We start from the raw sequence: 20,436 nt of genomic DNA on the forward strand, positions 1-20,436 counted from the left end.
GGCACATACAATTGCAAATTATCTATTTAGCAAGTAATTTTGATTATAAGATAATATTATAAATATAGATGATATGTTATTTAACACAAATTTTTTTACAATAATGATAATAATACATTAAATTCATTTCAAATATATTGTTTTATGCTTCCTCCGTCTCTTTTAACTTGCAACGGTTTACTTTTACACTATTCATAAACTCTAATTAGTTTATCTTTGGTGATTTGTAGTTAACACTAGTAGAATAATTGCTAATTGTTGCGGTGATATTGCTGCGGTTTTACCCATACGCAGCAATATATCACATAAAAAGAAAAAGTAAAATATAAAATAACGATATTGCTGCGGTTTCGACCTAAAACCGCAGCAATATGTTGTTGACAGGAATTTTTTTGAAAATAGTTTACTATTTGACCAAATATATTGCTGCGGTTCTTGACAAAAACCGCAGCAATATATTAAAATAATATTAAAAAATAATATTTTAATATATTGTTGCGGTTTTTGACAAAAACCGCAGCAATATCATTAATAAATATGTATATATATAAGGCGTGTTAGGGTTTTTCTGTTCTCCTTAATTTCATCTCTTCTTCAGAACTCGCGCGCCTCTCTCCTTCTCTTTCCTCTCAGCCGTTCTCTCACCATCTTTCTCCTCTCTCATCCTTTGTCTCCTCTCATTTGTTCTCTCACCCTCTCTCTCCTCCCCTCCTCCTCTCAACCAATGTTCGTCCACCAATGTTCGTCCGCCAGAGCTTCAACCACGACAGACGTTCAGAGCTTCAATCACGACCAACATTCGTCCGCCAAAGCTTCAACCACGACCAACGTTATAATGTCTAAACGATGAAGAACAAAGGCATATAAGTATTACTCCCTTTGTGATAATTTTCCCCATCGAGCGTTGGTTACTTTGTTAAATTTTGGTTTGATGAAGTTCACAAAAGAAATAATATAGGAGCAAAAATATATGTGAGTGTAACGTAGTGGTCTCCAAGATCCTTTGTAGAATGGAGCAATATTTTTTAAGACGTTCAAAAAAAGAAAATAAGGTAAACAGAAGTGAAAAATGAAATTATTATTATGATAGATAAAAAAAAAACAAAGGCTACATTAGCTTGTAAGGAAATTTTTTTAATGTATTTGAATACAAGGATAGAGGGAAAAGTTAATACCAAATTATCCGAAGAGATAAAACACCTGGATTCATTCTCATGCTTTATTAGTACCAAAGCATAATCTTGTATTGATCCACATCCACCCGACTCAACTTAACTAACAAGTCCCTTGGAAGTTGGAAGTAGAGTGTGCAAGCGAAATCCCGGCCCACTCATAACAACTTTGAAGTTTTTTTTGTTTTTTTAAGAGAAAATTCATTAATTGAAGGCCAAACAGCATCTACAATAGATATTAAAGAAAAACAAGATACAATCAAACAAGGTTAAATCAAATTCGCCTTCGAAAAAACTACAATGAACCAAATCGAGCAATACAACGCAGCTCCCTTGGATTTGCTGAATCAAACAGCTATTGATGAGGAAGTCTATCATTCTAACATAGTTTGGGAAGAACAATCTTGATCGAACCATGTTTACCGCATCCGAGATTTCAATACCTTCATGTTGAGTCTCAAACTTCAACCAATGAGAACAATTTCTCATACCTAAAAACGAAAAAAAAACCATACTCACAACTCCCATAGGAGAGAAGGAGATCTCCACAGCAGAGAGTACTAAAAAAATCTCATAAAGAGATACTAATTTATTCAATAAAAATAAAAACTAAAAATAAAATAGGAAGAGGGGCTTACCATGGATGAAAACATCCATGACAGCCCCCTAACTGATGAATAAAGGGTGCTAGCTTAGCATAGGTTTTTTTTTTATCTCTTCATACAGATTTTAGTTCTACGTATTTAATTAATAAAATTGTTTATCAAGAAATTTATACAACTTTGCTTGTAGCATCCGTCATCTTTATACAATTGCTTCCGCTAATCTTCAGCTTCAGATCTGATAAATATACATCAATACGAACAGAAACTCAAAACGCACAACAAAACTTTTTTTATGATCACAATTCACAAGAGAGGAAATCAATTAATCAAAGGCCTTCCAGAATTTAGCTCTAAATTTCCTTCCAGACCTTTCAACTCCTTTGGTAAAGGGAGATTCAACTCTGAGCAAACCAGCTGAATAATCTCTCCAGTGACAGCCCCAAATGACATTTTGTTTAGGGTAATGGCAATTGAGAATTTATTTTTGATGTCACAGAAACCAGTTGACCCACCCATTCCTGAGTGACCAAAGCCAATAATGGATCCATCAGCGGAAGTTATCCGCTTAAATCCTAGCCCGAAATCTCCATTTGGCAAGGCCAAATGCTCATATTCTCCGAGACCCATGAAGGCATCATGAATTCCAGGGTTGGTGAAAAGTTTCTCAGGCGTCTTTTCATGATCATCACCATTCACATCACTGTCAAGTTTTTGTTCAGCATGACTGCTATCGCTACCGCTACTACCCTCGTCACTTGGAACCCTATCATAAGTGGGACCCTTGGCAGTCTTTTTACCTTTTTCATAACTAAAATTTTCAGACATCATGGTTCTGCATAGAGAAACCAGATTTAGACGCTTCTTATGGGTGCTGGTCTCTCTCTTAGGAAGCTTCTCAGATGGAAACTTTGGGATATGGGTGTGGCTGCCAAGGGGCGGTGACGAGGAGGGAAGTTTTGGAATAGTTCCAAAATCAGCCAACGAAGCATAATAACGTGCAAGAGCACGAGCGGAGCAGTGTCCATTAGCAGCAGGTATGATAGCACGGCGGACAAAAAGAGAATTGAAGAGGGCTGGGAGCGCAGTAGCAACCTGAGCAATTTGACTTGGTTGGAAGGTGGAAGGCAAGTCAGAACGGGCATCTAAAGCAGACAGTTTCTTGAGATCATCGGTGTCCAGAGTAAGTGCTGCTAGTCGATCTTCAACTCCTGAATTGAGGAATCGAGCAACAGAAGAAATGTAAGAAATTTTAAAAACAAAAAACAAGGCAAAAGAGAAGAGGAGAAAACAACAGTCAATGAAATTGGTTCTCTAGTCTTTTTTTTTTCAACTTCATATCTATGGTAGACTTCTAAACTCGATGAATTTTTTTGAGTACAATTCATATTCGCTGCAAGCTTTTGAAGACAAATCACCAAGACAAGAATGTTAACTTGCCTGGGGGAGTCCCAATATACAGCTCGCCCTCAATACTTAGTGGACGTATGATTGCTTCTTCAAGAATCTCCTGGAATTTCCTCCCACTTGCACGCTAAATCACAATGTAAAAGCAAAGCAAACGGTTTCAATACACATAAAGATAATTATTGAAAATAGAGCCCAAAACGGAGTCGGACAGAGAATAGCAAACTTGGGACCAACAACCCCCCCCCCCGGCCCACGTAAGTGTACCATGATCCGGTACAAATGAAATGAAGGCAGTAGTTCAAAAAGACACTAACACTACATCACAAGTTAAGGGTGGAAAAGGTCATTTTGATGTTCAGTTTGGTTCGGGCTAATTGGGTTTAGGTTACTTCAGCAATTGGTTCAATTTCGATCGAATTAGGGTCAAGTTATATTTGGTTCTATTTGTGATACAATTTTATAGAATAAATCAATTAATATCAGGTTTTATTAGCTTTGAGGTCAGTTTAGGTCGACATCGAGTTATCTAGTTTTGGGTACAGTTCAGGTTTGTGTCAGGTAATTTGGTTGGGGTAATCTGATGCAGGTCAGTTTTCCAAGTCTATCACAAGATCTAAAACCAAAGTGCGCAAAGCCACTAGCCCATGTGGAATAAGTGAGAGAGATTTAATTTCAGATGGATCATCATCATATAAAGTTATATGACAACCATAGATCAAACAGCACTCAGAACAACAAACTCAAGCGCAATGCCTAGATAAATAAATTGAAATGAAAACAGGCAATTGCTTATATCTAACTGCAGCATGGATAAATTTCCAAAAAAAGTTAATAACAATAAAAAAATGTGGCAGCATGCAAAAGGAAATCAAATCGGCATATTACAAGGATAACAGTGAATGACAAGATCAAAACCTCAACAATTCCGCCACATAGCCATCCAAATGAGAGATAATGATACAACTGTAGTTGACCAGGCTCCCCCTCAGGAGTAGACTGAGCAATTTGTTGCAAACACTCATTCCAATCAGATACCAATAGAGGACTTTCTTTCATGATGTTGGCCAATGCATTGTGGAGACCAGATGTATGATTAAGAACATGATGAACCTGCATAGGACAAACAATGTAATGTAACAAAATTGAAAATGCGGCAGAAAGGAAACGTTATAAATCACAGATGTCTTTGAAAATGTAAGCAAAAAACCTTTATCATATCCTTGTTGTTTGATGCAAATTCAGGCCAAATAGAAGCAATAGTTTCATCATACCTTAATTTTCTGCAGGATCAAATTAAAGAGGTATTATCAAACAGGAACTTTAAGACACATTAGTGATATGTATGTCCATCAAGACTTTACATCTTCCCCAGCGTAAACAAACATAATCAAGACTTTGGATTTTCCAAGGGGCTAGACGTTTGTAAAGCTGATTTTTTTCAGCCTCTGAGACCCTCTTCATTCAGTACATCTTTTATTACACTCATTACTCAGTAGTTTTTAGAATGAAGACAATACTTTATGCTTACAGAAATTGATATCAATATGTCATCACACAAAATGTCAGATATCAATATTTTATCAAAAAAACAAGCTAACTAAGCTTGGAACTTCAACATTTCCCAAGCAAGCTAAGACAAAAAAAAAGCTCCTATAAGTTCAAGTACTATGGTGAGGATTTCTCAAAAAAGCAGTCAAAACGATATCAGACAGATATTTGATGCGCATCTGATTGCGGAAAAATAGCCCAAGAAAGCTAAGATTGTGAAAGCTTCAATTTAGTTCACGTATGATAAGGATTTTTCACAAATCAGTGAAGTAGCAGATACGACTGACATACTTTGATGCTCAGCTTGATTGCAGTATAAAACAATGATAAAACATTTACATGAGATGTTATGGTTCGTTAAACCCATGCTGTATTAGTCTTTTCGTTCATGGAGCCCATTAGCAACCAATCCCCCTCTCCCAAAGAAAAAGAAAAAGAAAAAGAAAAAAGAGAAAACAAATCATTTTACTATGTTTCCTGCGTCAAGAAGATTGTTTCTTCCAAAAAGGTCTTTAAAACAAGTAGAAAAAGGATCACACACCCAATAGCAGGTTATAGCTTCAGAAGCTCATATCATAAAGATGCAGAACTATGCACCAAGAAAAAATTACCTTTTCTCGACTAACCAATGTATCAATCCTGCTGTGATACCCTTTGTCACTGAAAAGACAGGAAACAGTGAATCAGGCTGGACTGAACGGGGATCATACTTTCCTAGCACTCCAGCAGCAGTGTCGATGATGACTTCCCCATCTTTGTAGGCACAAATCTAATTGACATTGCATAAAATTTGATCCTGTTAAGTAGATACTTCGATAAGAACTCTTCAAATGTCTTAACTTGTACTCGACAGGCTGCTGTAACCAGTTTTACTTGAAAAGAAAAAATTCTCATTCCAACATCTGAAACATAGTCTTTTGAGAAGAATTAATATTCTTATTCACTTGTTATAAGTTATTACACATGAAATTAATAGTGAAGTTTTGCGTGTTACATGGGATTTCCATGTTTTATTTCCAGGTATTCATCTTATAGCAACCACTTGATTTTTCTTCATGCATTTAATTAACACTCACACATCACCTGCATCTTTGGATGACAATGAGATGGAAAGAAATTTTTGCCAAAAATTATCGAAGATCTGGACAACTTTCTTACCATTCCCTGATTCATTACTTTAAAGCAAATGAAAAGTATAATGATATTTACAAGATAGAAGTACAATACCCAAACAGTGTTTCAATCATGATAAGTCTAAAACTAAGACAGAGTGTCCCCTATAATTCAAGGATATGACAAACTCATGTCTAATGTTCTTGAATGGTAAGAAATAATTACGTGTCCTTAGAATGAATGACATGTCACTACATCTAATAACATAAACTGTGGCTAGCTCCAGAACCTTCTCTGCTGTATTGTTGATTAAAAATAAGTCTAAAGCATGAGCTATTAGATTCACTTCAGTCAGAAGTTGGTCCAGGCTTTAAAGAGGTTGCACATGATCAACTTTAATCTCCAGCATATAAAGAAGAGATGGTGACACAAGTAAACATCTTCTCTGTAGAACATGTTATTAGAAACATGCATATCAAGTGGCAAATCAAAGTACATGTATTGTCTCAAAATTGGTTGCTAGTTTCATCCTCTTGTTCTTACTTCTTATTCAAATGTTAATGCAATGCTTACACAACGAGTAACAATATAATCAAGGAAAACAATTTCTAGAATTAGGACTATATATATTACCAATCTTGTGAAGTAAACGGTAAATTGGGAAAAATCGATAAATTCCACAATCCTTAAACTTTCCGTTCCCAACTCAATAAGAAGATATAAATAAAGAAGGAAAAAGAGCAGAGAGACAGAAAAAAGATGAAAGATGTGAGCAAACAGATAAACTTAAGCAACTGTAATATAGTATGGATGAACATATACATTTTTACTTTAATTTCTTTCCTATTTGACATGTGGACATTTAGGTCTCTTATTAGTAAGAAATTTTCAACTTGCAAGCAAGGGAGAACGTACAGCCATAGAGTTACGCAAGCCGCAATTAGATTCAACAATATTCAACACTATAAGTGACATAAAAAGGGTCATGAAATATACCTGAACTCCAAGTATCTTTCCGGCATTTCCCAGATCGATCAGGAGCTTCCGCAGCTTTCTCTCCACGTCTGAACGTACAGGAGTGTCACAGAGCCATTGTCTATTTGTTTCTGGACCCATATTAATGATTCTGACAAGTAAAAACCATCTACGTCAAACAATAGACGAACTTGAGAAAAAAAAAAAGCATCCACGTCTAATAAAAAAATTAACACACCCGCCTAAAACAGACTCGGCAAATGGTCTCATGATATCAAAGTAGACAATACGAACATCCATAGTGGCAGAAAGACCTGATTCAAAGCTATTCGTTCAGTTATTATCACAGAAAGGCATGTATATTAGTCCAAGATGCTGTTAAACAGAAACCACAGTGATAAATAATCAGCTAATCAAGTCATTTACCCCCTGACCTCTTAAAAGATTAAGCACCCGTGAAAATATCACTATATCTCCAGGAAAGGCATCAACCTAAAAGATCAAGAAGCCAATACAATGTTTACATACATGTATATCAAGAATAATTGGTAGTATCATTCATTCAAACCAAGTGAACTTACAGGATTAAAACGTTTAACTTCTTTGTCATCAAGTTGCATTTTTTCCTGGAGGGCCTTCAATTTTTTTGCTCTTTCTTCACTGAAATTTTTTAATGTTTCCTGGATAGAGAACAGGGATTTGGTTAAGGTCGTTTTATAAACGAAAATAAAAAAGGTGACCTTGACCCCAAATCCAATACTCACAGCAGCTTCACTAGCAGGAGTTGAGTTACGGAAGAATACTGTTGTCACCTCCATTGCCTGCTCGGGTAAGTCCATGCGCAGCTTGAGTCCCATTTCTGCAAATGCAGACAAAAGTGCCACATGATCTCCCTGCCATTCGTAATATCAATAGTTCGTAAGTCTTGCTATCTGGTTTACTAAAATAACTTCATGGTGCTCAGTAAAGTGCATTAAGAGAATAAAATAAGTTTAAAAACTAGAAAATTAACATGAGAAAGCTGTTAAAATTGGATTTGCTGAAATGATGGCTAAAATCGAAAAAGAAAGCAGCATCGAAACCACAATTGTAGGCATGATACAAAAGACATTTTTCAAGCTGCAAATCATCTTTTCAGAGTATAGAGTATTTAAGCCGAGTCCTGCACTGAATTGAAATCAATAACTGCTATCACATCACACATCTTCATTTGAAGATTCACTTAGTTCAGCTAAAAATTAACTAGTAATGATTCTTATAGGCAGGGGCGGACCTATTAAGGGTCCTGGGTGGCACGTGCCCCACCAAAAAAAATCGGATTCTTTTTACTTTTAACGTCAAGCAGATTTATACAATAGGTTAAATTTAAAACTCGCATAATAATTACACATAAATGCAACTTGCTCCAGTGGTTACTCTTTATTTGTAAGTTGTAATTGCTGTTGCGTGCGCCGCGGGTTCGAGTTCCCTTATACGCTTTTCTGCTTTCTTTTTTTTCTTTTTTGTTTTTTTTTTTGTTTTTCCTTCTTATTTTTACTTCTTACTCTTTATCTTTTCTATTTTACCATTTTTTTCCTTCTCTATTTTGGATCTTCATTTCATATTTTAAATAGTATCCATCTCCTTGAATTTTAGCTCTAATTTTAACCATTTTTTTTGTTTGTGATATAACGATTATTTTTTCTTTCATTTACAAATAAATGCAACAATTTGACTTTCGGCATTATTCAAATATATTAATTATGACCAAGATTTATTTACAAATACTTAAAAATAAATTCTACTATTTGAAATTTTGTTTTGATTTCTATTTACATTAAATAAATTTATATCAGCTTCTTATAAACTTTAGTAACAAATTGAAATAAAGGTTGCATCCGTTGATGAATATGAAAGTCAATATGTAGAATATACTAAAAATGGATATAGTATTGAATACTTAATATTATTTATTAAGGTTGTGAAAATTTAAGTGTTGCATTGTTTTATAATATGATATATTTTCTTTTCTAATTTGGTGCCCCACCAAATTCGAAATCCTGGATCCGCCCCTGCTTATAGGATCTATGTCATAGGGTTCGCCTTAACCTAGAAACAAATTATCGCTGTTTAAATATGCCGAGCATTCTTGAGCATGTCATTCATTCTCATCGTAATATTCTAGTGCCTTAAGACTAGATATTCTGATGCTGAGCTAATCGCTATACTAGTACTTTCGGGCTACTCAAACTCCTTTCATCCTCAACTATTCACTCTATACAGTAATCCTACAAGATCATAAAAGTTTTAAGCCCTCACAAAACATGCTTCAAGACAAAACCTAAGCTGATACAGATCAGTATACAGTTAGCCCAGTCACTTCAAAATACTTCTGAGTCACCAAATAGACAGCTTCTCTAGTAAAAACAGCATCAAAGTTTTTCACTCATAAATCTATGTAAAGTCATCTTTCTCCTCCCATTTATCAGATCATTGTATTACAAGAAAACACCATAGAAAATATAGTGCATCTTGTGTCTTTAAGCCAACACGTTAGTATAGAATCACAAAGCCAAATTCTCCTTGTACATTAAGGCTCGATTTTTCAATCATTTGTGGACCCGAAATTCCTGGAAGTTCCCTAGAGTTGGGACTGAACATACTTAGAGATCTACAATAGGTAAGACAGACGTCTGCTCATAAGATTCTCCACATGGACTCCATCAGTCCCTCATGCTCAATAGTCCAAGAAGATAATATAATCTAGGAAGTCACTTTAGCAACAAGGGAATGGGGGGAGTAAAGAAGGCCAGGAATGAAGAGATAAAAAGGCACCAAAGAGAATGTATTAAAATCCATAATTGCAGTCAACTTTATTAACCATATTGATCTAGATTTCCTTGTACAAAAGATTTTAAACAATCTACATGGAGCATGTTGTGAATGATAGATCGTCTAATAATTCAGATAGAACAAAACTGATACACTTTTTAGTGAACAGACATATTAACACAACTATGCACTTTCCTTTACTACTGACTGAAAAATGATTTTCCAGGCTTAAAAGAGACATGTTTTGAACAAAGAGAGAAAGAGAGAGAGAGAAAGAGAGAGAGAGAGAGAGAGAGAGAGAGAGAGAGAGAAACAGAAAAGGCATAACAAATATTCACCTCAATTTACATGTAAACCGACCAAGTGACCAACTTAAAATGCAATTCCTTTATGATCTTTACATCATTGCACAATTGAGAAAAGAAATCATTATAAAACAAGCCCCTAATTTGGTGAACATGATAATCATCTCATTCTAATGACTTTCTGGTTACAAACTGTTTTTAACATGGGGAAATCACTGGAGTTGGATTCAAGAATGTATGTCACCTCGAATCCTGCAGCTTAATCTTTCACAAACAAAAAATTTTAAAAGCAAAGGTTCATAGTCTTTAGAGGTGAAAATACACCTTCAACTAACACAAAAAGCTCCAACTAACCTCCACAGCTGCTAAAAGCATTTTTGCCAGAGCTTGTTTTGTAGTGGTTGGAAGTGACTTTGTGAGGCCAAAGTCTAGCAAAATTGGACGGTGCGGATATTGTTTGCTCACAAGAAAGTTCCCTGATTTAGCGCAGCACAGAAACATTTAATAGTCAAATTAGAGTAAATGCAATAGGCAACACCATATGTTAACTGCTACCAAGATTAGTGTCAATGAACATCACAAAGTCTTAACAAGCAGCAAGGATGAACAACAATAGAGACATCGCATACCAGGATGTGGATCGCCATTGAAGAATCCATCAACATAGATTTGGTGGGCATATGCACGTGTAATTTCTTCCACAAGTCTTTTTCTATCAACACCGAGTGCTTGCAGAGCATCAAAATCATTTAAGCGAACCCCATCCATGTACTCCAAAATTATCACTTTCTCAGTTGACTGCCAATAGGGAGGAACGCAGAAAATATGCAGTGAAGAGTCATCAATTCTGTGTAAACTCATCAATGAAAAAAACAAGGCAGGATCTAAATAGGTTTAACTGATACGGCGTCCTTATTGAGCCAGTTTAATCTTGATTATATCAGCCATGGGAAATTTCATAATTCATAAGGATTGTTTAAAAAATTCCGGTGGTCTTGGTTGTATCTCATTTAAATTTCATTTGTATGAAATATGAATTTGTGAGTTTCCTCATATCCTTTCAGTTGCACTTTCAAGTATGTAAGATTTACAGGATGATCTTTTCTTTGTGCCATATCTGCTGGAAATGAAACATACATTTAATATATTATCACTCTTACTGCTGTATCATATACATACCATCTAGTTAAGATCTCACTAGAGAATAGAGACTACTTTACCTGTATAACTTCCGGAATCAGAACATCAACATCATTGGTGACCTCAGTATCATTATTTTTCTTGTCGCAACCAAGATTGCTGGCCACCTTTCTGGTATTATCTACAGTTATGGGGAGACCATTAGAAAGCAAAACTTGCCTGTTAAGTAACCATACTAACTAAATCAAAAAAATTGATGATTGACGAAAAGCTACGGCCCTCTTTAGCATCTACTATCTACAGGGGAAAAAATACCAGCTTCAATGTTAAAATCAAGTTCTTTTGGTGCTTCTCTGCACCATTCATCTATCATGGGGTTGAAATTGTAAACAGGTTCAGCCCATGCTATCCACTCAACAATTGACTTCGCGTTCTTCAAGTCCTATGAGTGAACAAATATTACACCAAAAGCTTATAGGTTGTGGCCCTACTCTTGTTTACATTTTAGATTTTTGCTTTCAAATGCAAAAGTAAGAAAAGGCAAAAGTTCAATAAGAACCTCCAATATGACATGCTTAATACCCTCATGCTGAACTTTGACCACCACTTCCTGTCCATTTCTCAGTGTAGCACGATGAACCTGTGCTATCTGCAGAAAAACATAGTCACATACGGCAGCCACTATTCTAGTTTGCTAAAAGCCTTTATCAAAGCACTTCATCTAAACAAAGAATGTTATATTTAAAGGATGTTTCCATAAATACAGAATAAGTTGTACTTCCTCTGTTTCACTATTATTGCATCATCACCCCTTGGCACATTTATTAACAAAACCATGTGAAGAGGAGAGAGATATAGATAGACAAAAAGTGGAATCCATGTAATAGGAGAGAGATACACAGAAGATATTACCAAATAAGGGAAACGTTGCAATTAATACAAAACAGAGAAAGTATAACCAAATTATCTACAAGTGTCACAAGCCATAATATAAAGAGTAGCAGGATGTTTATAAAGAGAAATAAACAGAATACATGTAAACACCACCACTGAGGCACCAACACCACATTTCCTCAACTTTACAATACTCTCTCCCTCATATCTACTCCTCTAATCTCTCTCCTCAACCACCACCACCACCACCACCCACTTATCATTGGCAGGCAGAGAATGAAACAGGCTAGTAACAATTTAAAACTTACGGATGCTGTAGCCAGGGGTACTTCTACAAATTCTGAGAACAGCTCCTCCACCGGTTTTCCGAACTCCTCCTCGATAGTATTACGGACCTATTAATATCAAGAATCCAATATTATGCAATTATTTAAGCACATTCAAGTAGCTTCAAAAGGAAGGGAATGGCCGCAGCTCCACTCTAATATGTCCATTAAACGACAGCCAGCAACAGTATCACACAAAAAGTAAATATCATCCACTTAAAGACGGCTTACCAAAATTTTAAAATACAATGAAAGGAAGTAGAGGAACATCTTTTACATGGTTAGTTTGATTTAACAAATTAAACCAGCAACACTTACCTAACACAGTTTTATATCGTCTCCACGCAAAAAAAAAAAATTCAAACATGTCTTGGAGCTTAAAGCGATAAAAACTAGCTCAGGAAAGAGAGGGGTAAGCAAAAAAAATGTGATTCTTCAGAATGCTTAGACTCGACGTTTCTGTTTGTTGAAATTTGTTAAAGCATGTTCCTATTCTGTTTGTAGCCGAAAGCCCGACACATTTATATTCATATCTGAATCTCATGACATCATGATTCTGATGAAGACGATCTTTATTATAGTAGATTGTCCAGAATGGGAGCTAACCAGACTATCAAAAAAAAACACACACAGGTTAAACTTCAAACCCAAAGTCCTGAGGTCATTACTCAATATATAGGTAATTGGATACGCACGCTTCAAATCATGAGGCATAGATTTACTAATATGCTTCTAGAAACGAAGTGTGTACTAAAGTCACACGCATTAACAGAGGCCAAAACTCTAGTTACCATACAGTGACACCATTTTTCTTTATTTCTGACCAAGTACCAAGTTCCTTAGTTTCGATAGAACTCACAATAGAGGCAGCACTAATTTTTTAACCAGACTTGTAAAAAAAGATGGACAATAGAAGTGGTGTAATAATAAGATAAAATAAATTTGGTTTAAGGAGGAAAAGAAAACTTTCTTCCTGAATTTCATGGGAAGAATCGAATAATTGATCATTTCCTCCTTTGCATAGCACATTCTTAAAGGGTAAGAACCTTCCGTTCTCCAACGATTTTTAAATAGTTGGCAAGTTGTGAAAAAAATAATTAGGAAAGACTAAATCATAATGGAGAAGAGTTGTCCTGATTCTTCACCTAATGTAATGAAAGAAAGGGTAAAGAACACAATCAGCAGGTTTTCAAGATTCGAGGACTTATAAGAACTTAAATTCTCAAAAAGTTCAATAAGAGCATGTTCTACAGGATGGAAGGACAGTAAGGAAAATAATATTCACCTTGCAGCTCTCAAAGGTAATCCCTTCTAAGAGTTAACAGAGGAATCTTTGATGAGTGTTGCAAATATTGGGCTACAGCTAATAACAACTAACTCAAATGAATTGCTAAAACAGTCTCTAGATAGTCATTTCTAGTTTCTTCCCATAGCTAAACTCCAATGGAATTATCCAATAAGATCCTTGCTGAAATCTCTGCCTAACTTGGAATTATATCATACAACAATACCAATTTACTCTGGAAATTAACATATGATATGGAATGACTACATCCAACAGATACTCGTTCCAAGCAAATGTGACATATCCATACTTTTTCCTACTGCCGTTAATAATTAAAATTCCAAAATTAGATAGAAAATAACCTCATTTACGGGTCGGGGAGGAAGGGAATCCTGTAGCTGTTTGAGAAGCTGTATATAGGGCTCAGGAAGAACATCAGCACGTGTAGACAAATATTGCCCAAGTTTTACCCACAAACCCTCCATTTGTATCATAAATTTAAGTATACGCCTAGCATTGCGTTCATGAGCCTTCTTCCATACAGAAGCCTTTTTAGATTTGTTTTTAATCCATTTACTTCTCTTCTGCAAAGCCTGTACATAATGACATAAAGGAACTTTGAAACATAGCAAATTAAAGAAAGAAAGAAGAAAAGTGAAGAAATGAAGGCAGTATTTTTTTCAAATGCAACAATGTTTACCTTATAATCCAGGTAAATTATTAAGGCTAAGGTAAAGACTCTGATGCGCCTCTTATATATGTTTCCCCAAGCCATCAGACGAGACAGATGCTTCTTGATCTTTTATCAGTAAAAAAAAGAAAATGTTAGATATGCAAACTCACGATAATAAGAAAGGAATTCAAATTGTCAAATACTTCAGCAACAACAAAGAAAACGCATACATCACACATGACAGAACACATTCTAGGGTGAAAATGCAGCTTACTACACATATATATATGCAACAGACTGTTTGATGTCAATACACAAGGACATATACAATTCCTGGTCGTGAGCATCCACCAAAAACACAATCTACAAATCCACATAACTTCATGTACAGCATTAGCGTCACATCCCAGCTGTAGGAAATAAAGTGAGAAACAGTTCGATTGACCCCTAAGCGACCAAGAAGCTATATAATCAAAATTTTATTTATTTGTGAAGCCTCATTTCCATTAGTTCAATCTGTTCTTAACAAAAATAAGTCCACAACTTGCACTATTTCCGTATCAATTTCTTGACAAAGCAAAGCCTGCAATTCTACAAACCCACATTCTACGACTTCTTAGCATTGCCATCTCCCTATCTCCTACAAGAATTTCCTCAAAGCTATTATACATAAAACTCCTTAAACACATAGTATTTAAAAGAATTGGCACACAAGTATAGTTACACCAAGCCCAAGCAAAACCACAATGAAAATGTCTGCATCAACAACAAACCACTCGCCGCCACACACTAAAGTAAGAATAGATAGTACAAGTAACATGCATAGATGAAAACTATAAACCAATCTTCTCAATTTTGCTCCTCTATCAAAAATTCAAATCGATAATTTTGCAATCACAATTTTGAACTCCTTTAACAATATCTCAAGGAACTTCAATAACTAATTTAACATAGATCATTACATTCCTAATGAAAAATTAACAAAAAAATCACTGAATTTTTACCAATACTGTCTCACTTAAGTAGCACAATTCAACTAGCCAAACTAAAATTCAGCTCAATGCACTGAAATTGCTCGAATTTAATTTAATCCGATTAGCATTTCAATGACATAATTAGTAGATAAATATCAATCCATACACAACATAAAGTCCAAAAAAATCATATAAATACCGCAAATTGCATCCAAAATTTAATCAAGCGAAAATTAAAAAACTAATAAGAAAAACTCAATTCTCATTAAAAAAAATCAGTCAATTAATAAAAAAAAAAGATAAAATAAGAACGATCACCATATTGAGAAACCACATGATGATGATGCGAATCATTGTTGAGCGAAGAAAAAAAATAAATAAAAAAATAAAAAACTCACCGAGTGAAGAAAAAAAGGAAATAAAAAATGCTGAAGAAGAAAGAGGAGAGAGAAAGTGGCGAGAAAAATGAGGAGAGAAGTGAGAGATTTTGTGGCGTGGTATACTAGTAGTACAAGTGGTCCGACTTACTAGTTGCAGAAAGAGGAGAGAGAAAATGAAAAATTTAGGTGAAGAAAGAAAAACGCCATGAAAGTGAAAGATAAAAAGATTAAGAGGAGTGATTTGCAAATTAAAGTATATAAATTAAAATTTAAAAGGGAAGAAGAAGAGTCCAATGAGATACGCCCACGATCGTGGAAAAATGTCATTCGTTACGTTTACGCGGGGTTTGGTTAGTTTTAACTACCACCGGATTTTGGTGGAGTTTTCGACAACTCATGGTTTGTGTTTGTATTCACTTGGATTAAGAAAATCTAATCTAAATGAAATACGCTCACACATTTGTATAGGTAAAACATTGTGCGCACATATAAAAATGGAGCATTTATCACAGAATTTTGAGTTTAATGGTATGGATTTTTATCTTCCATATGGGAGATTAAGGTTTAAATTTTAATTGAAGCAAAATTTCAATATTATTGGAGGAAGGGTGGATTTGTTCGGCATCTGGATGAGTGGTCTTGTACGAGGAAAGCCGAGAGGAAATTCATCTTATCACAGATTCCTAAAAGTCGCTCAAAGAACTAAACGAATATTTGGAGGATCTGAATGAACAACCTATATGTGATGAATGAACATTAAGACAAATTCGATTAACAACCACAAATTTAAATTCAAATGTTGATTTAACAATCTTCTCTACTTTATTCACTTTATGTGTATTACTCTAACACTTTCTTTTATCTCTTTTTTCATTTATGTTTTCTTAGAATAATTTTCTCTCTCTTGCTTTTCTATCTTTATCTTTTGCTTTATTGTATTATATTGTTTTAAGAAATATATTTTCCAATTTTTTCTCTCTCCTGATCTTATCTTTGCTCAAGATTATTTATCAAACAAAGAACATCATAGAACCACAAAAGAACAATATCCAAATACGAATGAACATTATACATTAGGAATATGACAAAAATATTTTAGTCACTATGGTAATTACACTAAATATCATCATTGTCAATGGTCGTCGGTCAAAGAACGATGAAGAAAAACTAACACTGAACATACAACTACTAGATCCGATAAAAATATCCTAATTAATTCTAATTGACCCCTTTCTCAAAATAAAATAAATTTAAATCTAATTCTTAATTAGGCACCTAAATTTATTTATTTATTTATAAATTCAATAAAAAAAAGAACATAATTTCGAGAAAGCTTGTCAAAATAACTTGGTAGTATTTTGAACATGACTTTCAAGGCGATCTTAAAGGGTGATTTTGACCTTCAAAACGGATTTTTACGGAAAAAAAATCGAAAACCACCCGGTGGCCTCACATAACATGCAACTACTATATCCAATATATAATTTTTATTATACAGGAAAACATTTAGTACTATAACAAAAATATTTTACTCAATATAATAATTAGATTGGACATGTGATCACTCTAAATGAACTTCATTCAGAATGCTATGAAGTATGAACAACAACTGACCCTATAGTATAAGATGGCTTATTGAATCTAGTAGTTGTTTCTTTATTTATACAATATCCTCAAAAGAGTACATACACACGCACCAAGAGCATAGTGTCTATTTTAAAAACTATAAATAAACAAATGAACATCATTGAGTCATTATTGAACATCATTGAGTCATAAATGAACATCAAGGAAGAACCAACCCACAAACTACTAGATCCAATAAAAATATAATTTTATTAGAGAGAAAAATATTTACAATTATAACCAAAATATTTTATTCAATATGATAATTAGACTAAACATGTGAGACTCTAAATGAACTTCAGTCAAAATATTATGAACAACAGCTGACCCTATAATGAAAACACAACTATTAGATCCAGTAAAATATAATTCTTTTAGAGAGGATCTAAAAACATTTAGGTATAATAAAAATATTTTAGTTAGTATGATTATTATGATGAACATATGATCATTCCAAATGAACTTTAGTCAGAGCATTATGAATAACACGTAACCCTTTAGTGAAAATAAAAAGACAATTGAATCTAGTAGTTGTTTTAAATTTATACGGTTCTCTAAATAACCATCGATAAATAAATGAACATCATTTGAGCCCTGTATAAACATTATTGAGCCATAAACGAACGTTATTAATCACTAAAGGGAAAATATTTGGCAATATACAAAAAAAATAAGAATGTATGTATGGTAACTCTAAATGAATTTCGGTTAGAGCACTATGTACTGTACAACAACTAATGTTGTACTGAATATATGGTCGTTTTTTATAAACTTGAGAAAAGAGAAAATCAGGAGAGAGAAAAAATGGGAAATAAATATCTACAATGTAATGAGATAAAGTAGAAGAGAGCTGGAAAATCAAGAGAGAAAACCTTTGTGAGGAGACAACTAGGCAGGAGAGATGAGATCAAGTCAGAGGAAAAAAAAATGGAAAATGTATCTTTTAGATCAATATAATAATAAAAATAGAGGAGTGATATAGAAAACTAGGAGATGAGGAAGAGGTAGTAGCTTATTGGAGGGAGTATCACCCGAATTCAAGGGCACTACTCAGGGTTCGAATCCTCATCCTAACAATATGTTGGTCATTTACTTCTTGGTTGTTTAGCCATGTACTCAACCTCTAGGCTGATGTGCCCTGCAGTCTAGTAGCCTAGTAGGGGTTAGTCTTCAGATCAATTATATTTCCTAATTCAAAAATAATTAAGTGGGTCTTGTTAGATTCGTCTCGATGCAAAAATTTCAAATATCAAATTTTTATAATTTTTACTTTTACGCAATTAAAAGATATTGACGTTTAAAAAGCGTCACATTATACGTGAATTCTCAAATGGTGCAATTAAGAAGAAATGGATGAAGAATATTGACCAAGTATATTTCTCAATGTACCAATATCTACTCCTCTCGACCTATCTTCATCTTCTTCATTGCTTTTTCGTAGTATCTGATATACAATAACAAATAGAGGATCAAGGTTGACTTAGTGGTTATAATGTCCTCATTTACTTCTACGACAGGAGGTTCCATAAATATATGAATATTATACTCGGACCTATTTAATTTTTTTGGGTGTCAAATTGGGTGGCTAATTTTTATTTAACGTAAATATTATACTACACTAATCAATTGGATACTTTTTTGACTCGTTTGGATACAACTAAAATTTTGTTTACGTTATCTATAGGGCGATTTCAAGTTGTATCAAGACGAGTCAAAAAAAGCATCCAGTCGAATCAAGTTATATGTGAAATCAATATCAGATCAGGTCAATAGCAATTTTGGGATTTATTGATGGGACCATGAGTGCCTTGAGCGAGTCAAAATGAATTTGGGTCGGGTAATATTAGATCATTGTTAGGTTTAATCAGGTTATAAATCTTCATAGAGTCAAATACCCGTTCGATTTAGGTACCTAATTAACGGTATAGAGTGAATGACACAGTGTTCCTTGGGATGAGGCAATTTAAGTTTGGATCTTGAATACTCTAGTCAATTTGAGCGTTAGCTTACTTTTCAATTAGGGACATTTTGAGGTACACTTTCCTCAATTTAATCAATGCGTAGATGGTGCACCAAGGTGTAGGATGAGCATCCTGCACCTTGTCCAAAACGCAAGGCAAGAAGAATAAAACGCACCATTCAACACGCAAAAAGTAATTGATTTGACAGCCAATGTACATTCCCCTTATATCCAATGTACAAAATCGAAAATTCAAAAAGTAAATGATTTGACGTTTACTGTTCACCATTTAATAACTGATTTGATGTCAACTGCCATCATTTTCCCCCATATACTGTTCAGCATTTCTCTCTTTTCCACACTCAACCTCCTTCCATGTTTAATGATTTTGTTGTTTAAATTTCATCCTCTATTTACTAATATTTTTTGAGGTTGCAAGAACACAAAGTGAAGAAATACCATTGGCCACCATTTTGAGAACAAAGTGAAAAAATCTGAAGAAATATCTGAACCTCTGCTTTGAATTTCTGTTATTGTTCATTGTGTGTTATCACATTGTTCACTATATCACAAGGATTGCACTTTGGATGTCTATTATTGTTCATTGTGTGTTATTGACGATTTTATGGGGGGATGTCATTGTACATTTTTATTTTGTTAATGAACAACCACGAAACCAAGAATGTACAAAGAAACATAATAGAATAAAAGTAACTCAATTCCTAAAGCTGATGTCAAGTGAGTAATTTGCAATCTTTGTGCACTGATGTGTTGATTATTAAAAATCAATATGAGTATTAAATCAAAAGGTCAACATATAACAACATGATTATAACCCAGTTAATGTACATGAATGTCAACAAAGTGTACATGCAAGGTACGTGCATGTACATGCAACTGTATGTGGAGCTAATAATAAAAAAAGGTACCGCAACCAACGTAAATAAGGATAAATACAATATACACTGATGGTCATTACTTTGATCACTGAAAATAAGGATACATTATTGTTTGATTGAATGTTCACTGGATATGACTCAATGTACAAATTTTCTAGCAAGATTGTTCAATTATAAGCCTGAATGTACAATGTTGTTATGACTGTGTTCAAGTTATTTTATAGAGCTGACTTTGTTCTGTGTACATTAAAGTTGCGTTAATGATCATTGTGTATGACTAAATATACATTAGCTTCACTAACATGCATGCATAACATATTCTATAGACACAAAAAAACAAAAA

The 20,436-nt window shown here is 34.2% G+C and overlaps 1 protein-coding gene across 2 annotated transcripts; it reads right to left on the reverse strand.

Moving 5' to 3' along the window:
* Positions 1-1,914: 1,914 nt before the first annotated feature.
* LOC104886700 (uncharacterized) lies at positions 1,915-15,845 on the reverse strand. Of its 2 annotated transcripts, none has more exons than XM_010671176.4 (19): positions 15,547-15,845; positions 14,282-14,380; positions 13,944-14,174; positions 12,279-12,365; positions 11,636-11,725; positions 11,392-11,518; positions 11,157-11,257; positions 10,566-10,734; positions 10,291-10,412; positions 7,585-7,713; positions 7,402-7,500; positions 7,255-7,312; positions 7,059-7,134; positions 6,842-6,971; positions 5,344-5,501; positions 4,392-4,464; positions 4,100-4,294; positions 3,215-3,308; positions 1,915-2,985 (listed from the first exon to the last, which is right to left on the reverse strand). In XM_010671176.4, exons 1-19 carry the CDS (start codon positions 15,580-15,582, stop codon positions 2,096-2,098), a joined length of 2,964 nt encoding a protein of 987 aa, XP_010669478.2. In that variant the 5' UTR covers positions 15,583-15,845; the 3' UTR covers positions 1,915-2,095. The 2 variants fall into 2 exon arrangements, with proteins under 2 accessions (XP_010669478.2, XP_010669479.2); XM_010671177.4 differs by having other exon boundaries at positions 15,627-15,843.
* Between the last annotated feature and the right edge of the window lie 4,591 nt (positions 15,846-20,436).

Source organism: Beta vulgaris, chromosome 2, assembly GCF_026745355.1.
Source record: "Beta vulgaris subsp. vulgaris cultivar EL10 chromosome 2, EL10.2, whole genome shotgun sequence".
In the NCBI taxonomy this organism is placed as follows: Eukaryota; Viridiplantae; Streptophyta; class Magnoliopsida; order Caryophyllales; family Amaranthaceae; genus Beta; species Beta vulgaris.

Excerpts from the sequence above, each read along its gene's own strand:
- LOC104886700 (XM_010671176.4), bottom strand. The coding sequence starts at position 15,582 with ATGATTCGCATCATCATCATGTGGTTTCTCAATATG. Across the intron at positions 7,135-7,254 it reads GGTGCTTAATCTTTTAAGAG|GTCTTTCTGCCACTATGGAT; the intron begins GTCAGGGGGTAA and ends GCTTTGAATCAG. Across the intron at positions 4,295-4,391 it reads ACAACAAGGATATGATAAAG|GTTCATCATGTTCTTAATCA; the intron begins GTTTTTTGCTTA and ends TGTCCTATGCAG.